At 45.1% G+C, this 14659-nt stretch overlaps 1 protein-coding gene across 1 annotated transcript in view; it reads right to left on the reverse strand.

Moving 5' to 3' along the window:
* Positions 1-1480: 1480 nt before the first annotated feature.
* GOT1 (glutamic-oxaloacetic transaminase 1) overlaps positions 1481-14659 on the reverse strand; it is a 30675-nt gene continuing 17496 nt past the window's right edge. Inside the window, exons 4-9 of the mRNA XM_082719954.1 lie at positions 14531-14643; positions 14194-14298; positions 12323-12473; positions 12077-12242; positions 11266-11408; positions 1481-2051 (exon numbers count right to left, since the gene is read on the reverse strand). Of these exons, the coding sequence (XP_082576080.1) occupies positions 1912-2051; positions 11266-11408; positions 12077-12242; positions 12323-12473; positions 14194-14298; positions 14531-14643 (818 nt within the window). The 3' untranslated portion in view covers positions 1481-1911. The remainder of the gene's footprint in view (positions 2052-11265; positions 11409-12076; positions 12243-12322; positions 12474-14193; positions 14299-14530; positions 14644-14659) is intronic.

Raw genomic sequence — 14659 nt, forward strand, 5'->3', positions numbered from 1 at the left:
AGACACAGGGTGTGGGTCAGGCATATGGGTCAATGTTAAGCCAACCAATACCAGTGGGAGGCGAGAACCAGGCAGGTGAGGTGTGTTTGGGCGTCTAGTAGTATCTTTGTGGAAGGCAGGCTGAAATTTGATACCTATCAGGGGTTTCTCAGACCCCTACCAAGGTCAAGGTCAATGGGTGGCCTATGGACAACTACTGATTCCTCCCAGGAGCCTCCCGAGTTTGCTACCCAGCAGCAGTTGTTTTGGTGAGGGCTTTCTGTGCCTGAGTACTGTGCTAGGTACACATTTGCTTGTTTCTGTCTCAAAACCACCCTGCAAAGTTTAGTTTCTGAAACAGGCTCTACGTGATTAAGGTTACACGGCAAGTAGCAGAGTCTGGTGGTGGGAGCACCCCTCCGTCTGAGGAGACGAATCACAGAAGGAACAGTCTTGCCTCCCGGAGTGCGCGGCGCACACCTGTATGAGAGGCCCCATGAACACCGACCGTGGTGAAGAAATCCGGACAACTCCCGAAGCCCATCTCTCTGCAGACCCAACACAAAACGCTTTTTTCACGTGAGCACGGAGGGGACTAGAACACTAAGGGGGAACACCAGCCTATGTGTCTGGATAGAAGGAGGACCCAATTATCCTTGATTGGGGCTTTCTTTTTTTTTTTTTTAACACAAAAAAAGTATTTTAGCACTTTGGTAGGACATTTTGGTTTAAAGAAGTGCTTTTAACCATTTTTTTTTTCATCAAAGTCTTCCTCCAGGGACGCCTGGGTGGCTCAGTTGGTTAAGCAGCTGCCTTCGGCTCAGGTCATGATCCCGGCGTCCTGGGATCGAGTCCCACATCGGGCTCCTTGCTCCGCAGGGAGCCTGCTTCTCCCTCTGACTCTGCCTTCCACTCTGTCTGCCTGTGCTCACTTTCGCTCGCGCTCTCTCTCTGACAAATAAATAAAATCTTAAAAAAAAAAAAAAAAAAGTCTTCCTCCATGTGAAAAAATTAAATTCTCCCTAACAAGAGAAATGAAATACTAAGAACCAAGACTTTGTGGGGTAGGTCTGCGCTGGGGAGGGCTACACCCGCTTTACAGTCTCAGACTTCTTTTGCCCCCTTGAAGGTACTGTCACCTCCTAGTTTTTTCTTAAGCAATTAGCAAATTCCTCTAGAGCATTCTCTTTAGACTATGGCTTGCAACCCATGAGTGGATCACAAAATCAATTCCACGGGTCTCAATTCAACTTTCATTTCTTCAGTGAAACAGAACCCAATAGGACAGAAACTAGGACACACTGCTCACAGCAAGGGTAAATACTGTTGTGTAAAACTTCTGTTTCTGTGTGTGTGTGTGTGTGTGTGTGTGTGTGTGTGTGAGAGAGAGAGAGAGAGAGAGATGTAAAGCTACCTCTTGCATTGCTCGCCCCAGAGAGCTAAAGCTTAAGGCTAGGGACAACACAGCCACAGAGGAAGAGCAGGAGACAGACACTCTGGGTGGAGATGACAAGTTTTAATGACGCAGCCAACACTCGCAATCACAGTTGGCTCTTCAGACAACTTGATCTTTGGGGCAGGATTTTGTGCAGAGTCAAGCAATACACAGAAGCACAGGAGCGACAGAGATAACATTCTGGCTTCTAGTGAGGGAGCAAGATAACTACCTCTCATGATCAAAGTACCTTTTTATTCTTCTTAAATAAAAACCTGATTTGCTCTGGCCTCCCAAGAGGCTCTGATCCCAGGTCCCCGTTCCTTGACAAGGGATGTTGCCCTATGCGGGGCCGCCTTAACCAGAGGCCACCTCACCAGAGCCGGTTCCAGTCCTCCGGAGTCTCTTATCCACAACACACAGAGCGAGGCTGGCGCAGGCAGGGAACACATGGGACAGAGGGCCGCTTTGGTGTTGCTGGTTCGGGTGCTGCTTCTTCAGTGGATTTTGGTGACCGCTTCATGGATGGAGGTAGCCACATAATCTAGATTTTTCGTGGTTAAGCCACACATGTTGATCCGACCACTTGGCAGCAGGTAGATGTGCTTTTCGTTGACCAGATATTCAACCTGCTTGGCTGTTGAAAACAAAAAGAAACGTGATTTAGAGTAGGAGGCATCCTCTCAGCAATAGAGGTTCGGAGATTCTGTGACATTTGCCTTTTTCCTTCTTTCCCCCAACAAAAAGATGCAAAATAAAAGGAACTTTTTTTAAAAAAAGATTTTATTTATTTATTTGACAGAGAGAGAGAGATCACAAGTAGGCACAGAGGCAGGCAGAGAGAGAGGGAGGGAAGCAGGCTCCCCACTGAGCAAAGAGCCCGATGCAGGCCTTGATCTCAGGACCCTGAGATCATGACCTGAGCCAAAGGCAGAGCCTTTAACCCACTGAGCCACCCAGGTGTCACAAAAGGAACTATTTTTATCCAACCCAAAACATAGGGAAGTATGCTCAATTGATTCATACTTCTAATCCCCAGAAAGTTTAATATGGCTCCTCCTGATGGGAAACTTTAATCTGGGACTACCTCCCAATGGAAGCTTGCATGTTACCTTCACCGAGAGACATCTTCTGAAACAACCCTCAGAATTAAGAACATTCCACTGATACAAAAAACTGGTTTGAAGGGCTTCCTTCAGCTCTTCCTTAACCCCTGGAAGGAAGGAGGCTTGTTTCTCCCCAGAAACGGAGCAGCAAACTCTCTTTGACGTCTGCGTGTCACAGCACATTGTCCAAGGTCCCACGCTAGAGGTAGTGGGTAAGCGCTTGCTAGGTACCATGAACCTGCAAGCTGAGACACTGCCAAGCTCCTGTGACCTGACACCTCTCAGGTCCCTCACTCACACACAGAAGAGCTATCCCACGTGTCTGCAGAAATGCTCATGCAGGAAACAGGAAGGGGCTGCCTATTCTTCTCTTATGCCACAATCTCTAGAGACTTTTGGTTTACTGCAAAGCTATGAGACAATTTTATCCGATTTTTGCCTAAATAATTAGCACCCTTAATTAGCACCACTGATTTGGAGGAATGGGCAACTGTCATGGACTGGAGGTTTGTGTCCCTTCAAAACTCTGGACTGGAACCCTGACCTCAATGTGATGGCAGCAAGAGCTGGGGCCTCTGGCAGGTAATGAGATCTGGGTGATGCCTGGAGAGTAGAGCCCCTGTGTTGGCCGGAGGGCCCTTGTAAGAGACTAGAGAGCTGTTGTGTGTTGTTCATGTGCTCTCTCTCCCTTTCCCTTACCCCCAGCATGGGAGGACACAGCAAGAAGGCAGCCAACTGGAAACCAGAAGAGAGCCCCCACCAGAACTGACCATGCCAGACTCCCATCTCAGACTGCCCGGCCTCTAGAACCCTGAGAAAGAAATGCCTGTTGTTGGAGCACCTGGGTGGCTCAGTGGGTTAAGCCTCTGCCTTTGGCTCAGGTCATGATCCCAGGCTTGATCCCAGGGATCAAGCCATGCATCGAGCTCTCTGCTCAGCAGAGGGCCTGCTTCCTCTCTCCCCCTCTGCCTGCCTCACTGCCTACTTGTGATCGATCTCTCTCTCTCTCTCTCTCTGTCAAATAAATAGATAGTATCTTTAAAAAATTTAAATTAAAAAAAAAGAGAGAGAGAGAAAGAAATGTCTGTTGTTGAAGCCACCCAGCCCATAGTATTTTGTTACAGCAGCCCAAACTCATATGGTAATAAAATCCTAGTAATCAGAGGAGCAGAGAGAAGCAAGATGGTCAAAGAGTACCAGTCCTTGTTTCATCTGGTCCCTTGAATTTAGCTAGATCATTCTGAACACCTATGAATTCAACCTGAGATGTAAGAAAAGAATTGCTGGAATTCTACAAATAGAAAGGTGACCACTTTTTGCAAAGGTGGGAGGTGTAAAGTCAATCAGAAGGCATTTATGGGAAGATAAACAGCAAGGGAGGGAGAGCCTTCAAAAGCCAGCTACTGGGAGTGATAGAGCCCCAGAGCCCCAAATCAGAACTTTTAGAAATCTGCTCCAGTGAGAGACATCCCTGCCTGAAAGATGCTCGGGTAACCAAGAGGGGCAGAATCCTAGGTGAGACAGTGTAGTCTCAGGATCCCTGGGGGTCACAGAAAGAAGGGGTGCCTGAGCCATTCCCGTGCTTGGGAAACCAGATTGAAAGTGAGGGGGCAGAGAACCATTTATTATGCCAATGGACAGCAAAAGAAAGCTGGTAGCACTTTTCATATCAGACCTAAATTAGATTTTAAACCAAAGACTGTAGTAAGGGATAAAGAGGGACATTATTATCACTTAAAAAGTCTATCTAACAAGAAGATCTAACAATTATAAATAGTTATGCTCCTAACTTAGGAACAGCCAATTATATAAACCAATTAATAACTAAATTAAAGAAACACACTGCTAATAATACAGTAACAGTAGGGGACTTCAACACTTCACTCACAGCAATGGACAGGTCATCTGAACAGATCAATAAGGAAACAATGGCTTTGAGTGACCCACTGGACCAGATGGACTTCACACATAAGAGCATTCCATCTTAAAGCAAAAGAATACACATTCTTCCTGAGTACATATGGAACATTCTCCAGGATAGTTCACATACTGGGTCACAAATCAGGTCTCAACCAGTACTTAAAGACTGGGATTGTTCCCTGCATATGTTCAGACCACAGTGCTTTAAAACTTGAAATCCATCACAAGCGGCAAATTGGAAGGAATTCAAACATTTGGGATTGAAGAGCATCTGACTAAAGAATGAAGGGGTTAACTAGGAAATTGGAGAATTTTAAAAACTTATGGAAACAAATGAAAATGAAACACAACCTTTCAAAACCTTTGAGATATAGCAAAGGCAGTTCTAAGAAGGAGTATATAGCCATACAAGCCTTTCTCAAAAAAAAAAAAAAATCTCAAATACACAAGCTAACCATACACCTAAAGGAGCTGGAGAAAGGACAGCAAATAAAGCTTAAATAATACAGATTATAGCAGAAATCAATGAAACAGAAACCAAAAGAAGAGCAGAACAGATCAATAAATCTAGAAGCTGGTTCTCTGAAATAATTAGTAAGACCAATAAACCCCTATCCAGAGTATCAAAAAAGGAGAGAGAGAGAGAGAGAACCCAAACTAATAAAATCATGACTGAAAGAGGAGAGATCACAACCAACATGAAGGAAATGCTCTAACAACATATTAGGAGCAATTGTCTGCCAACAAATTAGGCAATATGGAAGAAATCGATGCTTTCCTGGAAACATATAAACTACCGAAACTGAAAAAACAGAAAACCTGAACAGACCCATAACCAGCAAGGCAGTTGAAGCAGAATCAAAAATCTCCCAACAAATGAGTCCAGGTTCACAAAGCTTCCCCAGGTAATTCTATCAAACATTCATTCATTCATTCATTCAAGATTTTATTTATTTATTTAACAGAGAGACACAGCAAGAGAGAGAGAACACAAGCAGGAGGAGTGGGAGAGGGAGAAGCAGGCCTCTTGCAGAACAGGGAGCCCAGGGACGCCTGGGTGGCTCAGCTGGTTAAGCAGCTGCCTTCGGCTCAGGTCATGATCCCAGTGTCCTGGAATTGAGTCCCACATCGGGCTCCTAGCTTGGCAGGAAGGCTGCTTCTTCCTCTGCCTCTGCCTGCCGCTCTGTCTGCCTGTGCTCGCTCGCGCTCTCTCTCTAAAAAAAAAAAAAAAAAAAAAAAAAAAGAGCAGGGAGCCCAATGTGGGGGTTGATCCCAGGATCCTGGGACCATGACCTAAGCCAAAAGCAGATGCTTAACAATTGAGCCACCCAGGCACCCCTTCCTTCCAAACATTTAAAGAACTAATACCTATTCTTCTGGAGCTGTTTCAGAAAATGGAAAGGGAAGGCAAACTTCCAAATCATTCTCTGAGCCCAGCATTACCTTGAAACCAAACAAAGGTGCCCAACAAAAAGGAGAATTATAGAATATCCCTGATGAATATGGATGCCAAAAACTCTCACCAAGATACCTGCCAGTAGGCTCCAACTGTACATTAAAAGGATTACTCACCACAAGCAAGTAACATTTATTCCTGGGCTGCAAGAATGGTTCAACATTTGCAAATCAATCAATGTGGTACATCATATTAATGAAAGAAAGGACAAGAACCATGAGACTCTCTCAATTGATGGAGAAAAAGCCTTTGACAAAAATACAGTATCCTTTCTTTTTTTTTTTTATATAAGATTTTTTTAAAAGATTTTATTTATTTATTTGACAGAGAGAGAGATCACAAATAGGCAGAGAGAGAGGGGGAAGCAGGCTCCCCGCCGAGCAGAGAGCCCGATGCGGGGCCCGATCTCAGGACCCTGAGATCATGACCTGAGCCGAAGGCAGAGGCTTAACCCACTGAGCCACCCAGGAGCCCCTACAGTATCCTTTCTTGATTAAAACTCTCCACAGTGTAGGTATAGAGGGAACATACCTCAGTATCATAAAAGTGATAGACAAAAAGCCCAGGGTGAGTATCATTCTCAAGGGGGAAAAACTGATAGCTTTTCCCCTGAAGTCAGGAACACGACAGGGATGCCCACTCTTACCACTGTTTTTCAACATAGTACTAGAAGTCCTAGCCTCAGCAATCAGACAACAAAAAGAAATAAAAGGCATTCAAAATGGCAAAGAATAAATCAAACTCTCACTCTTTGCAGATGACATACTTTATGTGGAAAACCCAAAAGACTCCACCCCAAAATTGCTAGAACTCATACAGGCGTTCGGTGAAGTGGCAGGATATAAACTCAATGTACAAAAGTCAGTTGCATTGCTATACACTACCAGTGAGACAGAAAAAAGAGAAATTAAGGAATCGATCCCATTAACAACTGCACCAAAAACCATCAGAGACCTCGGAATAAACCTAACCAAAGAGGTAAAAGATCTGTATTCTAAAAACTGCAGAATACTTATGAAAGAAACCAAGGAAGACACAAAGAAATGGAAAAACATTCCATGATCACAGATTAGAAGAATAAATATTGTTAAAATGTCTATGCTACCCAATCTGCATGTTCAATGCAATCCCTATCAAATACCATTGACATTCTTCACAGAGCTGGAACAAATAATCCTAAAATTTGTATGGAACCAGAAAAGACCCCAAATAGCCAAAGGAATGTTGGAAAAAAAAAAAAAAAAAACCCAAAGCTGGTGGCATCAAAATGCCAGACTTCAAGCTCTATTACAAAGCTGTCATCATCAAGACAGTATGGTACTGGCACAAAACAGACACATAGATCAATGGGACAGAATAGAGAGCCCAGAAATGGACCCCCAACTCTATGGTCAACTAATTTTCAACAAAGCAGGAAAGACTGTCCTGTGGAAAATACAGCCTCTTCAACAAATGGTGTTGGGAAAATTGGACAGCCCCATGCAGAAGAATAAAATGGAACCATTTCCTTATACCACACCAGAATCAAAATGGATGAAAGACCTGTATGTGAGAAAGGAATCCATCAAAATCCTAGGGGAAAACACAGGCAGCAATCTCTTCAACCTTGGCCACAGCAAATTCTTGCTAGTCAGGTCTCCAAAAGCAAGGGAAACAAAGGCAAAATGTACTACTGGGACTTCATCAAAGTAAAAAGCTTTTGCACAACAAAGGAAACAACCAAAAGATAACCCAAAGAATGGGGGAAGCTATTTGCAAATAACATATCAGATAAAGAGCTAGTATCCAAAATCTACAAAGAACTTATCAAACTCAACACCCAAAGAACAAATAATCCAATCAAGAAATGGGCAGAAGACAGGAGCATACATTTCTCCAAAGAAAACATTCAAATGGCCAACACACACATGAAAAAATGATCAACATCACTCAGCATCAGGGAATTACACATCAAAACCACAGTGAGATGCCACCCCAGACCAGTTGGAATGGCTAAAATTAGCAAGACAGGAAACAAGAAAGGTACCTTCTACAAGGTTAGTGGGAATGCTGGTACAGTCCTTCTGGAAAACAGAGGTTTGCCAAGAAGTTACAAACAGAGCTACCCACCCAGCAATTGCACTACTAGGTATTTAACCCAAAATACAAATGTAGTGATCTGAAGGGGCACCCACACCCCAATGTTGATGGCAGCAATGTCCACAATAGCCAAACTATAAAAAGAGCCAAGACGTCCATGGACAGACGAACAGCTAAAGAAGATTTGGTTTATAGATACAATGGAGTATTAATCAGCCATCAGAAGGGATGAATACTTACCATTTACCTTGACATGGATGGAACTGGAGGGTATGTTGAGTGAATAAGTCAATCAGAGAAAGACAATTGTATGGTTTCATTCCTTTGTGGAATGTAAGGAACAGTACAGAGAATCATAGGGGAAGGAAGGGAAAACTGAATGGGAAGTCATCAGAGGGAGACAAACCATGAAGAGTCTCTTAACTATGGGAAACAAACTGAGGGTTGCTGGAGGGGAGGTTGAGGAGAACAGGGTAACTGGGTGATGGGCACTAAGGAGGGCACACGATGTGATAAGCACTGGGTTATCACATCGTGTGCCCTCCTTATACGCAACTGATGAACTACTGAACACCAAATATGAAACTAATGGTGTACTGTATGTTGGGCAACTAATTTATTTTTAAATAATTTAATAAAAAAATAATCAGAAGTAAACACTATGTGCCAGGCAGTATTCTACACTTCATATTAATTCAGTTATGCAGAGGGAAGTTAGAAGAGCTTCTCAATGTCAGACAGCTAGTCAGCAATGGGTCTGGGCTTTCAAGCAGGCAGTGCTAACTCCCAAGTCTGAGCTCTTAGCCATGAGGCTAAGCTGCCTTTGTATGGAAAATGTAAAATCTGGACCCTGTACCCAGTGCTACCAAAGCAAGGTCATCTTCAGAAGTCACCCTGGACAGCACTGAGGTGTGTGAACTACAGTCAGGCAAGGACACAAGGCCCAACCTCACACACCATCAGAGCCACCACTATTTGTAAAGCCGGACGCCCACTGGCAGAAGTGGATCCAGAGGTCCAACCTTGTTTTTTGTGTCTTTGTTTTTAAGATTTTATTGCTAAGGGGCACTGGATGGCTCAGTCCTTAGGCATCTGCCTTTGGCTCAGGTCATGATCCCAGGGTCCTGGGATCGAGCCCCATATCACATCCGGCTCCTGGCTGGGCAGGAAGCCTGCTTCTCCTTCTCCCCTTCCACCTGCTTGTGTTCCCGCTCTCGCTGTGTCTGTCAAATAAATAAATAAAATCTTAAAAAAAATTTTTTTTTATTGTTAAGTAATCTCTACACCCAGTGTAGGGTTCAAACTCACAACCTCGAGACCCAGAGTTGCATGCTCCACCACTGAGCCAGCCAGGATTCCCAGCCCTGTCTTTTTTTTTTTAATGAAAATGAAACTTCTCTCCTTTCATCAAGGGAGGGGAGCATCACAGTTCAGAAGCTAAATTTATAGACTCTCTCCCTAGAAAAAGGCCAATACACACATACATAATTTTTCAAATATCATTTTAGGGGCTTCACAGATCTGCCAGAGCAGAACACAGACGACATGCTGCCAACCCGTTCTGAAGGACAGAGTGCCATCAGGGAGCACCACAGCAGGAGCACGGTACAACCAAGATGGTGGGTACAATCCCTGCAACTGTTCTATTTTAAAATTCTTCCTCATAGGGGCGCCTGGGTGGCTCAGTGGGTTAAGCCGCTGCCTTCGGCTCAGGTCATGATCTCAGAGTCCTGGGATCGAGTCCCGCATCGGGCTCTCTGCTCAGCGGAGAGCCTGCTTCCCTCTCTCTCTCTCTCTGCCTGCCTCTCCATCTACTTGTGATTTCTCTCTGTAAAATAAATAAATAAAATCTTTAAAAAAAAAATAAAATAAAATAAAATTCTTCCTCATAAAATGTTGGGAGGGAAAAACCAAACCAAACAAAACACGTTTTTAAAAAGGATAAATAGCGCCAGGTGCTAAAAATGTCACTTATGTGTTATAGGCACAGGTCTGTTCTCACCATTTTTTAATTCATAATAAAACTAACTTCCTACTCTGAGAGTGGATAATATGGGTATTTTATAGGGAGACATCCCCACCTTGTGAACTTTGAGAGTATTACTCCTAAATACCATTTCCATTATACTTAATAGTCTTAAAAATGATAAAGGATGATTTTACTTATTTAAGTGAACTAATGCCCTATTCCAGAATCCCAAGTACACCTATGGCTAACTGAGCCATCCCTTTACTTTTCGGGAAGCCTCATTTTACCCCAAAGTCTTCCTAGGGGTCTAGTTATACGCAGTTGCCGCCACCTTTCTTGTATTTCCTTGTATTTCCTTCCTTCCAGTAAACCAGGGTTGCCTGTGCTACCCAGCACCTCTCATGTTCCACTGACTTACCCATGCCAGGCACAAACTGTCCCTAGAACCACATGGACACAAGCTCCACACCCAGGCGAATGGCCACATCAGCACCAGGTGACCTGTGGCTTGGCCAGTAGGTGCTCAGGAATTACTTATTAAGTGAATGAATCCTGTCATCAGAAGGACAACTGATTGCTAATAAGCCCCACTGATGGCTGACCAAGATCACACATAGACTTTCAAAGGGCTCTCAATTCCAACTACCAATCTAAGTTCTTATTTATGAAATAGATACTCTGTAACCTCTTCTTTCATGGCAATGCTTAGAGACTAGGAAAGACCTGTTAAGAAATTAGGTCCCTGAATAAGCAGCTATAATAATTATACTTAGGATTAAGGAAAAGCCAAAAGGCACCCGAGCATTTATTTATGAGAGACCTTTCATGAAGCAAGGCTCCTGGCTACAAATCCTGTTACTTCCCAGCCCACAAAAACGAAAATATCCTCAGTATGGGTCAGCAGGTTTTCACTAAGAAAACTGAACTTGAGGGACGCCTGGGTGGCTCAGTTGGTTGAGCGGCTGCCTTCAGCTCAGGTCATGATCCCAGCGTCCTGGAATCGAGTCCCACATCGGGCTCCTTGCTCAGCGGAAAGCCTGCTTCTGCTTCTGCCTCTGCCTCTGCCTCTGCCTGCCACTCTGCCTGCCTGTGCTCACTCTGCCTAAAAAATAAAAAACAAACTAACAAACAAACAAACAAACAAAGAAAACTGAACTTGAAAAAAAAAAGGAAAGAAAGAAAAAAAAAAGAAAACCAAACTTGTTCTGGCCCAAGTTTATGGCCAACCAAAGAGGTGACAGCTAAAGGAGTCAAACCCAAGAGCACAGAGAGAAGGGCTGTGTCCAAGAGCGAGCATTTGAGGTGGTTGGGGGACACTTACGGTTCAAGCCAGTGAAGCTGAACATTCCAATTTGTTCAGTGATGTGGTTCCAGGTTCCAGGCGTCTTGAGGGCTTCTAAGCGTGCCCTGAGTTCAGATCTCATGGTCAGAATCCGGTCAGCCATTGTCTTCACATTACCTGTCCTGAGTGGACAGCAATATAAGTATCAATCCAGATAGGGCAGACAGATGGCTCACGGAAGCATAAAGATTTAAGAAATGTAATGTAATCTATACACTGAAAATGAGATCACAACCTGCCCATGGTAGTATGTAGGTGCCCGGATGGGTGGACAAGCAGGCCAGAGAGACACTTACCAGGCAGAAGGAAGAAGTGAGCTTCTGATGGAATTTAGTGCCCGTCTTGGGTCTACTGGCAATACCACTCATGTTTTAACCCAGAATTCACCTAAGCACTGACCCAGATGGGGATAATGAAGCAGACTGTAGATTTAGTTACTATATAAAAGTTACTGTTTCAAAATGAGGCAAAATATATGCAAATCAAATAAGGATGAAGAGTCCCCAGACTGTCCCACTGATTTGCAGCTAGGTCACCTGTTCTATCAGGAATTCCTTCGTTTGTTTCCCAACAGTCAGGGGAGGAAGCATAGTACTGGGAGGGCAGGGGGAAACGCCCCATTCCTCAATGCTTCCTCCTCCGGGCCTCAGCTGTGGGAGTAGGTGCCAGCCTCATTTTACAGAAGTACCTAAAACTCAATAATTGTCCTGCCTCTGCCAAAATCAAAGGGAGAGTTAAATGTTCTGTTCTCCATTCCCAAACCTCACCCATCAGGCTCTGCGCCCCTTACCATTCCTTAAAGAGCTCAGGATTAGAGAGGGTACAGGCCACAATCCGTGCGCCCTGAGCAGGGGGGTTGGACCAAGTAATTCGCACAATCTTCTCCATCTGGGAAAGGACCCGCAGGATGCTATCAGGATCTTTTGCAACCACGGTCAGATTGCCCACTCGCTCATCTAAAGGGAGGGAGGAGAGTCAGCTCGGGGCACCAAGGCAGGTGGGGTGGGGCAAGGCTGAAACTCAGGAGAGCACTCACTGTAGAGCCCGAAGTTCTTGGAGAAGGACTGAGCGCAGAAGAGCTCAAATCCTTCAGACACGAAATAGCGAACGGCCCAGGCATCTTTCTCTAGGTCTCCAGATGCAAAGCCCTGATAGGCTGAGTCAAAGAAGGGGAAAAGAAACCGGCGCTGCGAGGAAGGAAAGCGAGTCAGGGCAGGAGATCCTTCTGGAACCAACCTCAGACACCAGCCTTCCTTCCCCAGCTGGTGCCCGCACAGAATCCCTAACACTACCCATTTCTTCTCACTCTCCCTTTTTGCATTCAGCCACCACTTTACATCTGTTTCTCTGTTCAGCTTAACACCAACAAATCTAACAATTATTGTTGTCCTAGGGCATCACAATGCCGCTCTGCCAACTGGACTTATTAGTGAGACATGGAGGTAGTGTCCTGTGTTGGCCGGGTCTTCCCTCTGAATTCCTGGTGTGGTAAGCTCGGTCAGCTGGGTCTCCCCAGAACTCCCCAACGATTCGGGGCTAGTCTAGCAGGCACTCAAGACAAAGGAGACCTCAGAGTCCCTACTCTCATCCCCTCCGACCTCCTCATGGGACTCCCCACAGTTGAGCTTGCCCTCATACTGGGCTCGTGCTCTGAGTGGACACCACTTCTACGCCCCCAACTGTCCAAGCCAGGGGCCAGGGTGTGTCCTTCACTCCTCCTCTGGTAGCCTTCGCATCCGGCTACAGCCAACCACATCCCAGTTCCTATCAACCCATTTTCCCGGAGCCCGAGACTCCTTTCAGGTCTACCCCTGCCACCGCCCACACTCAGCTCCCAGTCAGCTCCCATGCGGATCATGGCACCAGCCTCCTCACTGCTCTCTGGGCCTGTCTCATCTTGCCTCCCTCTGATCCACTCCCTGCTACGTAGCCTGAAGACCACAAAGTTCTGATGGCATCAAAGTTTTTCAGTGGCTCCCCCACGCCCTCCAAATGAAGTCCAATGCCTCAGCACAGGATCTGGCTCCCATTTACCTCTCACTTACTCACCGTAGAACTCGAGGCTATACTGAGAATTACTTCCAATACCTTAAATGGGCCGTGACTTCTGCCTTGGGCACTGATCACACTCCTCTCTCTGTAGGGAACACTCCATTCCTGCCAACCCCCACCTGTCCTCATCCTTCAAGTTTCAACATGACAGCTTCTGCCACTACTGCACACACGTGCACACACATGCATACATGTGCACACACTCCTGAAGTCTGTGCTACGTTCCTCCACGTGACCCCTTCAACACAGCCACAGTACTTGGCTGTCTCCTCAGACAGGCTGGATGCTCTCCTGAGGGCAGGGACCATCTCCGCTCTGCTCACTCTTATACCCTACTTGGTGCCTGGCACGTAACAGTTTCTCAGTGAGTATTCTTTAAACATGTTAAAGAAGAATACACGCACTCTGAGCTAGAAATCCCAACCTAGAAAGTTATCCCAAAGAAATTATAAAAGGGAGTCCTATATATAATTGTTCAGAAGAACAAGAAACCTGAGATCTCAATGTCCATCGACTGATTTAATCAATCATTAATATGACACAGCCACGCAGGGGAACTGTGCTACAGAACTTAAAATGACATGTGAAGGAATGCCAATGAAAGACAAAGTATGTTACAAACAGATAAAATGATGCCATCTTTGTGGAAGAAATGTACTTACATGTGTAACTATTTAAAAAGAAAACAAAAAAACAATGCTCTATATACCAAAATAGTAACAGTAGCTTTCAGTTAATCCTTTTCTTCTATGGGCTTTTCTCCATTTTCCAAACTCTTCTGTACACAGGTATTGCTTTTGAATACATTAAAAAAAAAATACAATTTCTCAAGAGATGCTCGGAAAGTGCAGTTACCTTCATGACGGATGCGATCTGCTTCCACTGCTCCGGAGTTGGGTCAGTCCCAGTTGGGTTGTGAGCACAGGCATGGAGGACAAAGATGGAGAACTCAGGGGCACTCTGAGGGGAAGGAAGCTACGTCAGCTCCGACGCTAGCAGAACACCCAGGGTCAGCGTCAGTGACACACAGGGCAAGGGGCAGCATATTTCTTCCTCATGTGCTAACTCAGAAACCACCATTTTGTTTTGAGTAGGGCCGTTTCAGACTTTCCCTTACCGACTAATCCAAAGACCTTTCCCTGCTCCTCCTGACACCATGGGGTTCTGTTTACTTTTCATCTTAATTGCCCACCTCCAGATCATTCAGGAAACCTTGGAGATCGAGTCCTCTCTTCGCTGCATCCCAATAGTGATAGGACCGAATGTCTTTAAATCCAGCAGCAGAAAACACACCGTTATGATTCTCTGTAAGCAAAAGAGT

This window comes from Mustela nivalis (genome assembly GCF_964662115.1).
Source record: "Mustela nivalis genome assembly, chromosome: 2".
NCBI classification, from domain to species: Eukaryota; Metazoa; Chordata; class Mammalia; order Carnivora; family Mustelidae; genus Mustela; species Mustela nivalis.